Source organism: Petaurus breviceps, unplaced genomic scaffold, assembly GCF_028583685.1.
Source record: "Petaurus breviceps papuanus isolate PSGF00001 unplaced genomic scaffold, PetGlider_PUasm1.0 90804, whole genome shotgun sequence".
Classification (NCBI taxonomy): Eukaryota; Metazoa; Chordata; class Mammalia; order Diprotodontia; family Petauridae; genus Petaurus; species Petaurus breviceps.
The window spans coordinates 6,965,425-6,979,706 of NW_027187348.1; the positions used below are offsets into that span (position 1 = coordinate 6,965,425).

General features: G+C 36.0%; 1 protein-coding gene across 2 annotated transcripts in view; it reads right to left on the reverse strand.

Moving 5' to 3' along the window:
- Nucleotides 1–303: 303 nt before the first annotated feature.
- LOC138147571 (aldehyde oxidase 4-like) overlaps nt 304–14,282 on the reverse strand; it is an 85,288-nt gene continuing 71,309 nt past the window's right edge. For both annotated transcript variants that reach the window (XM_069070100.1, XM_069070102.1), the window contains exons 23-28: nt 9,214–9,301; nt 8,178–8,264; nt 7,761–7,952; nt 7,325–7,552; nt 2,376–2,471; nt 304–493 (exon numbers count right to left, since the gene is read on the reverse strand). In XM_069070100.1, coding sequence (XP_068926201.1) covers nt 323–493; nt 2,376–2,471; nt 7,325–7,552; nt 7,761–7,952; nt 8,178–8,264; nt 9,214–9,301 — 862 coding nt within the window. In that variant the 3' untranslated portion in view covers nt 304–322. The remainder of the gene's footprint in view (nt 494–2,375; nt 2,472–7,324; nt 7,553–7,760; nt 7,953–8,177; nt 8,265–9,213; nt 9,302–14,282) is intronic.

A 14,282-nucleotide genomic window follows, 5' to 3' on the forward strand; every position in this document is an offset into this window, starting at 1 on the left:
GGTCATTCCTTAAAATCTGCTTTGCTAAACAGTACCTAAAAGACCAAATCCAATAATCATGAAATAAAGAATGGAAAGAAAAAAAAAGAACATGTTTGTAGAAGCCCAAATGTATAGCTGTAAAAAGAGTCAATAATATTTTTTATCTAAATGATATAAGTTATTTGAACCTATTTTGGTTACTCATTATATGGTTCTGTTTCATTTAGGTGTTGGTTACTTTGAGGACACAGTCATCATAGATTAATATTGGGATTCTTATCTAGAATAAGTAATATTCACAAACTTTATACTATTTCTCTTTACCTGTGTAAGAAGACAGTTATGAAAGAGAAGAGGACCTCAAAATGGAAAGAAATCTAACCTGAACTGCTCTTCCATTGATGTCGGTTCCCATAGATGCAGCCGTGTAGCTGGCATTGGGCACAGTGGTAGTACTTGTTTCGGAAAGGTATATATAAGAGGAGGGTATTTTCAGCTCTCGACTAGCAACCTGGAGGAAGCACAAGAAGAAAAAAAACATTTCTGATTTCACTGTCATGCTACAATCTTTGAGTACCCAAATCCCAAAGCCTAAGAACTTTTGGCAATTTTTGACAGTAAATTATAAGCAGAGATGGGGATATCCTCCTAAAATGCCCACATTTGGAATGGTTCTTTTCTGTACTTGGAGACTGCATAATTATAATATTGAAAATACCATTTGAATAGATGTACCACTTCAGGTAGACGGCTGAAGATGGGCTCTCCTCCAAGTGTGGTTACTCCTATGATGTTCTGTGCCAGTAAGAAACAGATATACCATGAAGACTAGCACTCTGTCTGCTATGATTGCCTTCAGTAATTCAGGATGGAGGGATAGCCATAGTCGATGACTAAACTGAAGGACATCCCTAGGGATCCAGTGGGAAGGGCTCACAAGATAAAAGATTAGGATGAACAGAAACCCTGAATCACCTTTTGCAAATAAAGTCACCAACCATAGATTAGGTGAAAATGTCTCCTCATTGTACTGAATAAAGTACATTATCCTGAATGAAAATGCCACTAAATAAATACTTTTAAAAGTGACTATATGAAAGGCCATAAAGAGGTCTGGCTTTTAAGAAATTTCTTCCTTTTCATTGTTAATTTATTTTGCTTTTTTTTGGAGGGTGGAAGGCAGAGCAATTGGGATTAAGTGACTTGCTCAAGGTCACATGGCTAGTAAGTGTTAAGTGTCTGAGGCCAGAATTGAATTTAGGTCCTCCTGACTCCAGGGTTGGTGCTCTATTCACTGCACCACCTAGCTACCCCTTCATTGTTAAATTAAAGAACTACATGTAACTAGGAGGTGGAATTGGGTGGTTGAAGGTAATATGGTAATTAGATGTTTCTGGTTCAACACCAAATGATCACTAAAATACATTGTCATGTACCAGATGTAACATATTTGTCATTTCATCACCATTTTTCTCTTTGGGAATGAACATACATAAAAAGTGTAAGTATTTTGGAGAGATATATAATAAACAAATAAATAATTATATGTGGACAATTTCATAACCTACAGTTAACTGGTAAAATTACTTAATAACTAACAATAATAATAGCTAACATTTGATTAATTAACTTACTATGTTGCAGGCACCATACTAAGTGCTTAATAATTATTATTTCATTTGATCCTCATAACAACCCTGGGAAATAGATACTATTATTATCTCCATTTGTCACCTGAGAAACCTGAGGCAAACAGAGGTTAAGTGACTTGGCCAGGGTCACATAGCTCATAAGTAACTCAGGCCTGATTTGAAATCAAGTCTTTCTGATTTAAGGCCCAGGACTCTATCCACTGTGTCACCTAGAATTCCACTCTTATGATAGTCTCTAATCTAGTATTGTCATTCAATTTGTTTTTAATCATGAACAAACATATTTTTAAAATCCTCCAGTCCTATAAAACAAAATGAGAAATGTTACCAAATTGTAATTTGTTTTCTCTGTCAATAGGAATGGAAACAGTTTCTTGAATTAGCACAAAACTATCAACTGGGCCAGGCTCCCATGCTGAGAATGAAAACTCAAAGCATATTATATTTCTCATTCTATATAATCCATGTTTTTTTCCAATTTATCAATTGCATTGAATAATTTTCTAATTGTCTTTAAAATAAAGTTCATTTGTCTAAAATTCATTAAGAGTTTGCTATGTGCAAAGTGCTTGGGGAACATATAAGAATAAGATGAGGCAATTTGTCTCAAAAAGCTTAGATTGTAACAGATTTGGATTTTTTTTTCTAAAAAGAAGGTATAATCCAACCCCAATGATGTGGGTCAGTTTTCTTGTCTGCTAAAACACGTATTGTCCCATAGCAGAGACTCTCATATCTCACCTGAATCATTTTGGTGTAAAGACCTTGTCCTAATTCACAGCCACCATGAGCCACTAAGACAGAGCCATCCTGATAGATGTGAACTAGAGAAGCAGCCTAGAAAGAGAAACAAATACAATTATGCCAAGATATAGGTGAAGGAGCAAACAAATGCTGCCAACAGCTGGCACAAATAGCCAAGGAGAGGAAGTTATCTTGCAATTTACAACTGTCTTTTCGTTTTGTATTACTGAAGAAAGCCATAATCTGTGTGACTATAGGAACTTTCTAAAATGCCTGGATTAAATATAACACTCAAATGTATGAATGAATGGTCACCTCCATGCCCAGGGACCAGACTTTTTTCCCTGCCTCTAAATGACAGTTGCCCCCCTCTGTTTTTCTCCCTCTACCACCTTGAGAATCCTCTGTAAGAGTTGTTGCTGCCCATCATCCTCCCTGGAGATCCTTTAAGTATCTAGCAGGAGTCACTTCCCTATAATCACTTCTCACTAGTATATTACTATTGGCAGCACAAGAATGTATTTCTACCTCCTCTTGCCTTTACACTTTTAGGTTGTTTTTGGTTTGTTTGTTTTGGGGTGTTTTTTGTTTGTTTGTTTGTTTTTTGTTTTGGTGACAGGAGTTGAGGAAGGCAAACATATTAATGGAATTACAAAACCTATGGTGAACTATATATCTCCAAATTTATTGGACAAATGGGATTTTGGAAAGTGCCTAATGGGCATCTTATGCTTTACGAGAAAATATATTTCAAAAACCAATTTATGAATTAGTTTTTGGAACATGACCCAGTTGTGAGTTGAATTACTCCTATACACTCTTTTTTTTAGAAGAATAAATGCAATGTCATCTCATAGGATCATAGGATTTAGAGATGGAAAGGATTTTAGCTTTTATCTAGTGCAAAGTTCTCATTCTACAGATTAAAAAACTGAAGCCTACACAAGGGAAGTAGTTTGAACAAAGTCATATAGTTAGTATGTGGCAGAGTCCAGCTTCCATACAAGGTACGCTGACTCCAATGTATAATAGTTAATATTTATGTAGTGTTTTGAGGTTTGCAAAGTTCTTTAGGTATTTCATCTCATTTAATTCTCACAATAATCCTATCAATTTACCTTCATTATTTCATTTGATCTTCCCAACAATCTTGTGATTTAGGTGCTATTAATATTCCCATTATACTGATCAAGAAGCTAAAGTGAAAGGTGAAAGGTGAAAGAACTATTACAGGATCACACAGTTAGTAAATGGAAGAGCCAGGATTCAAACCCTTGTACTCTGTGTCCAAATCTAGAATGCTTTTCACTACACCACCACTGTCTTCTATAGTAAAAAAGCAGCTTGACTTTGTGATCCCTGCATTATCGCCCTGCTGATTTCTGAGATACAAATAATTAGGGGTTGAGTTGGCACCTGTGGAAAGAACCTTAGTCAAAGGATTAGAAGACTGAGGTTTGAGTTCTACTTGAGCTTACTAGCTGTACGACCTTATGCTTTGGACATTGGACAATAACTTCCCTGAGCTTCAGTTCCCTCCTCTTTAAAATTGAAAAAAAGGGGGGGGGGTGGAGCTAAGATGGCAGAGTAGAAGCCCAAATTTGGCATGGGCTCCCCTCCAATCACTTCCAATACATGTAAAAAAATGACTCTAAACAAACTTTTGAGCTACAGAATCCACAAAGGGACAGAGAGAAACAAATCTCCTTCTGAGAGCAACTGGGCAGGCCAACAGGAAGGGTCTATCACATCAGACTGGGAGCCAAGCACAGTCCCGCCAGAGCTGTGGTTCTGGCCCCAGGACGGCACTGACCAGCAGCAGTCAGAGCAGACTTTAGGAGAGTGAATCACCAGCAGCTGTGGTAGCTGCCAGACTTCCCAACCCATAAATGCCAAAGAGAAAATAAAAGGTCAGTGGGGAACTCTGTTGGAATGGGGTGAGGAAGGAAGGGGGATGGAAGAGCATGGTCCAGCCCGTTTCCCCAGGGCAAGAAGCAGTGGAGCCATGGTGGTTGTGCAGCCACTGAAGTGTGGCTGCCTTGAGATCTCCTGGCCCACAGATTGTAGGGGAACAAGTGACCTTTCAGAGAGTAATCACTCTTGCTTTAACCTGCTTGGATCTGGATTGTGGTCTTGGGTGGTGGTCCTGGGTTGTGTGGCCAGTGTGCCAGAACTTGTCGGGGCTGTAGAGAGGGTGCCCTCCTAATACCTCTGGCAGCTGCAAAAACCCCAGCAATTTGGAATAAAGCTCTCTCCATTCTGGAAGCAGAGTTCTACCATGGCAAAGAGCTCGAAAGTCTAGTAATTGGCTGTCAATATGAGCAAGCAGAGGAAGCACAAACAAACCATACAATCTTTTTTTTTGGGGGGGGACAAAAAAAGGATCAAGGCATGGAATAGGAGGAAGACAACAAAATTAGAATTCTTGCACCAAAATCCTCCAAGAAAAATATGAATCAGTTGCAGGCCATGGAGGAGCTCAAGAAGGATTTTGAAAATCAAGTAAGAGAAGTGGAGGAAAAATTGGGAAGAGAAATGAAAATTATACAAGAAAATCATGAAAAGTGAGTCAACAGCCTGCTAAAGGAGACCCAAAAATACACTGAAAAAAAATAACACCTTAAAAAACAGACTAATTTAAATGTCAAAAGAGGCCCAAAAAGCCAGGGAGGAGAAAAATGCCTTAAAACACCAAATTTGCCAGATGGAAAAGGAATTTCAAAAACTCACTGAAGAGAATAACTCCTCCAAAATTAAGTTGGAGTAATTGGAAGATAATGACTTTATGAGAAATCAAGATACTATAAAACAGATATGAACAAATGAAAAAAAAAACAATGTAAAATATCTCATTGGAAAAACCACTGACCTGGAAAAGAGATCCAGGGGAGATAATTTAAAAATTATTGGACTACCTTAAAGCCATGATAAAAAAAGAGCCTAGACCCAATATTTCAAGAAATTATCAAGCAAAATTGCCCTGATATTCTAGAACTAGAGGTCAAAATAGAAATTGAAAGAATTCACTGATCACCTCTTGGAAAAGATCCAAAAAAGAAAACTCCTAGGAATATTATAACCAAATTCCAGAGTTCCCAGGTCCAGGATAAAGTACTTCAAGCAGTCAGGAAGAAACAATTTGAGTATTGTGGAAACACAATCAGGATAACACAAGACCTAGCAGCTTCTACACTAAGGGATTGAAGGGCTTGGAATATGATATTCCGGAGGTCAAAGGAGCTAGGATTAAAACAAAGAATCACCTACCCAGCAAAACTGAGTATAATGCTACAGGGGAAAATATGGTTATTCAATGAAATAGATGATTTTCAAGCATTATTTATGATAAAACCAGAGCTGAACAGAAAATTTGATTTTCAAGTATAAGATGCAAGAGAAGCATGAGAAGGTAAACAGGAAAAAGAAATCATAAGGAACTTGTTAAAATTGAACAATTTGTATTCCTACATGGAAAAATGATCATTGTAATTCATAAGACTTTTCTCTGTATGAGGATAGTTGAAGGGAATGTGTGTGTGTGTGTGTGTGTGTGTGTATATATGTGTGTGTGTGTATGTATGTATGTATGTATACACATATATGTATTATAGGAGTATGTATGTGTATATAAATATATATGTGAGTGTGGACATATGTAGGTTCATGTATATATAGAGGGCACAGGATGAGTTGAATATGAAGGGATGATTTCTAAAAAATAAAATTAAGAGGTGAGAGAGTAATTTATTGGGAGAAGGAAAAATGGAGAGATAGTAATTAGGGTAAGTTATCTCATATAAAAGAGGTAAGAGAAAACTGTTACAATGGACAGGAAGAGCAGGAAGGTGAAAAGGAATAGGACAACTATATTCTCATTGAATTTGGCTTATGGAGGGAATAACATACACACTTAATTGGGTATCTTACCATATAGGAAAATAGGGGGGGTAGGAGATAAGAGGGGGGATGATAGATGGGAAGGCAGATTGGGGGAGAGGATAGATAGTTAGAAGCAAATATTTTTGAAAAGGGATAGGGTCAAAGGAGAAAATAGAAAAAGTGGGAGGCAGAATAGGATAGAGGGAAATAGAGTTAGTCTTTCACAATATAATTACTATGGAAATGATTTGGGTAACTACACATGTATAACCTATATTAAATTACTTATCTTCCCAATGGTGGCGAGTGAGGAGGGAAGAAGGGAAAAAATCTAGAACTCAAAATTTTAAAAACAAATGTTTAAAAAATTGTTTTTACATGCAACTGGGAAATAAGATATACAGGCACTGGGGTATGAAAATTGATCTTGCCTTACGAGAAATTTAAGGGTGAAGGGGGGAGGATATAAGAGAGAACAGATTGGGTGAAGGGGTATTCAGTAGGCTTGTCATTTTAGGGTGGGGGTAGGGGGAAAATTGGGAGAAAGAAATGTAACTCAAAATCTTGTGGAAATGAATGTTGAAAACTAAAAATATATAAATAAATTTTTAAAATTTTAAATTGAAAAAAACCCCACCATCTACTTTCTTTGTCTCTCCAGTTCTAAGGATAAAATATAATAACATGTGTAAAAGTGAGTTTTGAAAGTGAAAAAAAGTGACACAGTTATTTATTATTTAAATAACACTTGTTTATGCTTTGGGTCATATTTCATGGGCCCATAAATTTTTAAAGCATAATAGTGCTTTTCAAAGCTCCAAAGGCATAACAGCTAGTACCACATCTATTTCCTTCCTTCTTTCCTGCCTTTATATCTCCTCACCTTTCCTACTTGCTCTCTCCCTCCCTTCCCATCTTTTTGTATTTTCCCAACATTCTGCCTTTCTTTCTCTCTTTTTAAATCACTCTTTTTCTTTTTCCTTTCTACTTGAAAGTTCTTTTGATATATTTATCTTCAACAATTTAGCAAAGGCTTTCATATGATGATAGTTCTTTCCATGTCCCACCTGAGTTTCATATCCATTAGGCACTGCAATTGAATATTTCATGGGAATAATAGAAATCCCTTTCTTCTTCCAGTAATTTTTCTTATTAAATTCTTCTATGGCTGCTTTCCTACTCTGGAATGAAGATTTCTCCAGGCATTCTTTCCAACATTTTAGCAATGGCTCTGGATTATATAGTTCCTTGTAAGCTGTTCGGTTAACTGTTTTGGACATGTTCATGTCCCTAACCTGAAAGAGAAAAAAAAACAATTAAATCATGAAGACAGAAGCTGACTATATCACATTTAAGTAATGCTTTATGTACTATGAGTAATGTTCTGAGGAAAGAAGACAATTGTAAAGGAAATCTGGGAAAACTTTGCATGTCTTTGTGTACACTTTATCTTCTCTTTAAATCCTTATTGGTACTCTTATCAGTCACTGAGTTTTTATTTACCTTCTCCGGTGGTAAGCCACATTTGAATGCCACTGCTGTTATGTAATTCTCAACTGCCAAAGCTCCTTGGGGGAAGCCAAATCCCCTGAACGCTGTGTTGGATGGCAAATTTGTTTTACAAGCCCTACCCCTGCACCGATAATTGGGAATATCATAAGCAGTTTCAGATTTCAGCACAATGTATTCTATCACCTAAATTGAAAAGAAACAGTACACACCTATTAGCATTTCAAACATTATAACTTTGAACTGAACTCTGGACTGAAAGGATTTTTGTTATAATCATATATTAATAGAAAAGTATGATATAGGACTAAATTCAGACAGAATTATGAATAAGGATGGGTATATTCCTAAATTGTATAGTCAATTACTGAGATATGAAGTCTTGCTTTATCTTTTTTATTAGAAACTTACCCTTTCAGACTCATCTGGAGTACACCCAGCATTGGTATAATATTGGAGATCCACAGCTTTAATCAAGCCATTTTTCATGAATCCTATCTACAATGTATTAATAAGGATGTCAGTAAATTACAAATACTTGAATTTAGTAGCTTAACCTTCAAGTGTAAAAAAATGATCCCAGTTGTCAAATCACACAGCACAGCTATTATAAGTTACAATTAATGGTTCATAAATCATAAGCTACACAATTTTAGGGGCACACTGGAAATATAAGTTCTTTCTTTGTTCTAAGAGAGCTTGGAGAGGGGTTCCCATACTGAAAGAGTGGGAAGCTACCTACTAACCTGAGCTGATAAATGGACACTGTTCTGAGAATGACTTTTTGATCTTCCACAAGAGCAACCTTTATCACTTCTGGGTTTATGTTCTCTCTCCCTAAAGTGTTCTCTCCTGTCTCTGTCTCTGTCTCTCTGTCTCTCTCTCATACACACACACACATATATATCTATATGCATAACATAGGGAAAGAGGGAGGGTGGGAGGGAGAGAGAGAGAGAGAGAGAGAGAGAGAGAGAGAGAGAGAGAGAGAGAGAGAGAGAGACAAAGAGAGAGACAGAGAGAGAGACAGAGAGAGAAACAGAGAGAGAGACAGAGACAGAGACAGAGAGAACTCCTTATATCACATGGCTTCTTTTTAACTATAATATTGTGCCTATGCTAAACTTGCATATGTATGTTGAAATACTACAATACTGCATATCTGTGATGAACAAATAAGGATATGCCATTAAAGAAGCAAAAACAAATTAGGAGAAAAATAATATTTAAGCCATTAGCTAAATTAAATATTTCTCCATTTTCTTCACCATTCAACAATTTGGAATTTTATAACTTCTATTGAATGTGATGCCTAAGTTGTACTTGTCTCCATTTCTAATTTTTCAGCCAAATATTATTCCACTAATATTTAGCAGGTCTCTGAAAGTCTGTCTAAATGGCAAGATAATAACTTTTCTTTGGAGAATTTATTATTTCTCCCACTTACTTTATATTTTGTAAGCAATGGGTGGCGACCAGCAGTTATTAGCATGTCATCTCCTCTTTCCAGATGAAAACGTATTGGGTGACCAGTTCTGAAGTAAACAAATTAATACTTTTAACTATATGGGTATTGTGTTGCCTGGGAATACTCATGAAAACTATGCAAAATCCATAACATGTGCGTGAAGAAGCTCTCACAATTGAATGGATATCAAGGAATGTGAGATAAGATCAGTAAAGTGGCCTTAGGACTTAGGAAAGCAGGGTTTGGATCAGTAAGTATTTATTAAGCCCCTTTCACATGCCAGTGACTGAGGTAGGTGACAGGAATACAAAGTAAAGAAAGAAAAAGTCTTGGCCCTCAAAAGAGCTTTACTATCTAATTGGGAAAAACAATATGTACATATATAGGTATATTGTAGAATAGATAATGGAATGTATTAGGAGCAGCTAGGCAGCACAGTGGATAGAGTATTGGACTTGAAATCAGGATGTGAGCTTAAATCTGGCCTCAGACACTTACTAGCTATGTGACCCTGGCCAATTCACTTAACCCCTATTTGCCTTAGTTCCTTATCTGTAAAATGGGGACACAGTGGAGAAGGAAATGGCAAACCATTCCAATATCTCTTCCAAGAAAACTCTATTGACAAATCCATGGAGTCACAAAAAGTTGGACATGACAATGACTGAACAACAAAATACAATAATTACAAAATTATTTTAGAGGAAAGGCACTAGCAGCTGAGAGCATCAAAAAAGGCATCATATTGAAGATGGAGATTGAGCTCAGCTTTGACTGCAATTTGTTATTATTATATGGAAAAAATCTTGATTATGAGGATTTAGTTTGTAGCTTGGAACTTTGCTGAAGCTGTTAACTCTCTCAATTACTATCTGCTGATTCCCTAGGATTTTCTAAGTAAACTCTCATATGATTGGTAAATAGGGATTATTTTATCCCCTCTTTACCTATCTTTTTGACTAATATTTCTTTCTTTTGTCTTATTGTAATCAGAATTGTACCAGAAAATAGTGGGGAGAATGAGATTTTTGCTTCATTCCCATATTTATTGTAAAAAAAAGTTCTTATGTATCCATTACATATGATGATTATTACTGGTTTCAAATGGATACCTCATGTCATATTTTTAAAGATCCCTCAGCCTATGCTTTATTGGGTTTTTAGCACAAAAGAGTGTTGTACTTTGACAATGACAAAATTAAATTGATTGCTTTTCTAATGCTGAATGACTTTTCATGCCTGATGTAAATTTCATTTACACATAATGAATGATTTTTTTGGATAAATTTCTGTAGTCTGTAAGACCAGAATTTTTTTAAATTTGGTTCAATGTTAATTAATGATATTGGCCTAAGGTTTTCTTTCCGTATTTCATTTTTCCCTGGTTTAGGTATTAAGACTGTATTTGTTTCATAAAAGGATTCTGGTAGGGTGCTTTCTTTCTCAGTTTTTTAGAATACTTTGTGAAGTATATGTTCTAACTATTCTTTAAAAGTTTGATAGCATTCTGTGAATCTTTCAGTATTAGGAGTTCCCCTTTCTCCTCCTCCTCTTCCCCCCATTACCATATTCAGGTATATCCTTTAAATTTAAATCTATTTCCTTTTTCTGAGAATGCTTTCCTGCATTTGCTTGCAAGGTTTTTATAACCTGATAGATACATGGCTTGGATCTTGTTTGGAAGACTTATCCCAATTACAGATAATGTTTCCTGCTGGTTTTAGATAGATACAACTTATTTTAAGGCAAGTTCCATTTATTCCTATACTTTCTAAAGTTTTAAAAGAAAAAAAAATTTTGTCAAAAACTTTCTGGGGGCATCTAGGTGGCACAGTGAATAGAGCACCAGCCCTGGAGTCAGGAGGACCTGAATTCAAATCCGGCCTCAGACACTTAACACAAAATTAGCCATGTGACCTTGGGCAAGTCACTTAACCCCAATTGCCCTACCTTCCCCCTCCAAAAAGGAAAAAAAAAAACTTTTTCTGCATCTATTGAGATAATCACATGATTTGTGTTGGTTTTATTATTGATGTTGTCAATTATGCTAATACTTTTCCTAATATTGAACCACTAATCCCATTTACATTCACAGTTATGATTACTGTGTATCTCTCTCCATCCAGTTTTTACCCTGTTTATCTTTCTCTCTTTTTATCTTGTTCCTCCCAAAAGTCTGTATTGTTTCTGATAATTGTCTCCTTTAATTCTCCCTCTTTTATGTAACTGTCTCTTTCTCTTCTCCTCTTCTCCTCCTATTTCTTTTGGTTAAGATAGACTTCTATATTCAACTGAGTGTGTATCCTATTTCTTCTTTGATTTAGTTCCAAAGAAAAAGAGGTTCAAGTGTTGTCTGCCTCTCCCCTTCCCCATTTTCCCATTCCACTGCAAAAACTCTTCCCGTTTCTTCCTCTCCCCCCTTCTCCCAGTGCAGCCCTCTCTCTCACTCCTTTATTTTTTTTAAGATACCATTATAGTCAACTCATACCTATGCCTTATATCTATGTATACTCCTTTAACTCTTTCTCTTTCATGTTTACCTTTGATTTAAGAATATCAGAATAGTTTTCCTTCATAAAATTTTGGTTTATGATGTTAGGTTCTTTTTTTTAATCATAGCTTTCAGGTAGTCTAATAATTCTTAAATTTTCTCTCCTCAATTTTTTTCCAGGTAAGTTGTTTTTCCAATTACATAGTTTACATTTTCTTCTATTTTTTCATTCTTTTGACTTTATTTCATTGTTTCTTAATGTCACATTAGCTTCCACTTGAACTATTTGAATTTGTAAAGAATTATTTTCTTCAGTGAGCTTTCATATCTCCTTTTCCATTTGGCTTATTGTGCTTTTTAATTAATTCTTCCATTCAGTGAATTTTTGCTTTTTTTTCTATTAGGCTATTTCAATTTTAAGGTGTTATTTTCTTCATTCTTTCCTTTGTGCCTCCTTTACCACACTGTTGACTCTCTTTTAATTTTATTGCATCACTCATTTATTTTTTTAATTTTTCTTCTACATCTCTTATTTAATTTTTAACATTTCTTAAAGCTCTTCCAGGAATTCTTATTGGGTTTGGGTCCAATTAACTTTTTTTTCCTTTAAGGCTTTGCTTTTATATTTTTACACCATGGTTTCCTGAGATTGATCTTCCCTGTCACCATAGTAGCTTTTTATGGTCAGATTCTTTTTTCATTGTTTGCTCATTTTCCAATCCATTTCTTGACTTTTAATTTTATATTAAACTCTGCTCCTATCATCCTATCAAGGTTTTTTGTGCTGCTGTTTTCAGAATTAGTCCTGAGTTTCTATAAGTTTTCAGTGCTTCCAAAGTAGTAAGATCCAAAGACATTTGTAGTCATTGCTCTCTTGGCCCATGCTCTGGTCTTTACTCAGGAAGGAACTTTCTCCCCTGCAACCACAAGTGCTATTGTTCCTCTTAGCCTTGAAAGTGTGACCTGGTTTCCCTGCTCTTCTGCAATCACAGGCTCCAGTGCTCCTTTTTGCTTTGATCTGAGACCAGAGCCCCTGGCCCCTTTTATGTGGTTAAGTTCAGATTTGCAGGGTGTGTCACATGGAGCTGTATCTTGAGTTCCATTGCTCTTTAGAACACATTATTCCACTCTATTTTATATTTTCAGGTGGGTGAAGAACAGTATTACATTATTCTAATTTCCTTCCCTTTGTATTTGAAGGTCTGACTCCTAATCATTTATAGAGCTTGTTGCTTCTAAATTTAGTTGCTAAATTTAAATACTATATATCTTATACTTGGCAGTCAGGTTTTTTTCTAGAGGTTGTCTATAAATTCTTTCAATTGGTATATCATTTTCTATGTTCAGAAGTTCTGGATAGTTCTTAATATTACTTCCTGTATGATGGTGTTATCCTGTGATGTCCTCATATATAACAATGTCCTTGAGTTTTCTCTATTTTTGAGCTCAGTATATTCTACTAACATAGTAAGCATATTTTTAAAATTTTTTTTAATTTTACTGTTTTTTGCTTTTCCCCTTCTAGATTGTCCTCTGTATCCAAATATGTGCATTTCCAATTTATTATTCTCCCTTTTGTTTCTTTGGTGAGATTTGGCATTATAGATTCCAGTTTTTCTACTATGTATATCATATTTCTTAATATGATTTTAATAAATTCTCTCACTATTCTCATTACTCTTTTGAACCACTTAGGAGCTCTTTCCAACTACTCAGAAATAACCTTTTGTGTCTACATATTCTCCTCACATTCTATAGGGTTCTCTGTCTCATGAAACATAAGATAACTTTCCTTTATTTTGCAATACTTATTCATAGGATACCAAACTTGTTTACTAGATCTATAGGCCATATTTCCTTCTGTTGTTTACCATGTTGATTTATTCACTTATTTTCAAGGTCTTTTATTCTTCCCTAGATCTTCAGTAATTTAAGTCTTTTTCCCTTTTGTCTTTTCCCCTATTCACTTTCTGATTGTCCCCTCTGATGGTAGTTTCTTTAGGGACCCTAAAACTTACAGTTCAACAGCCTAGGTCTCTGTTCCAACTGACTTGCAGATGGATGGTCAGAATGGGCCCCTGTAGGATGCCATATTCTTTCCCTTAGGCTTAATGGAGTGCTACATAGCCCCTCCCCCATGCACAATCATGGCATTTTGTCCTGGTTACCTTTCCTACTGTTTCTATCCCAGTACTGGCAATTCAGGACTTTGCAATGTTGGTGCTACAGGGTTGCAGCCCCCAGAAAGCTTCTATTCCTGAAAGTCTATGATCCATAATGCAGTCTGTAGTCAAGGTCTACATTGCACTGGACATAGGGAGTGGGTCTGTGGTATGGGGCTGAATTTTGTTGTAAGTCTGTGCCATGTTCTTGGGTGTGTCAGTGCAGCCTCACTGCCAGTAGCATGGGAGGTTGGGTGTGGGGGTGCTGAGTAAACTCAGGATCAGTGAACATCAATTCATAGCTTTTGGTGGGGAGAGGGAGTTGCCGTCTTTTGGCATCTGAGTGTTCTAGACCATGGAGATGGTTTAAGTTGCTTAAGTTAATTTGTATTTTA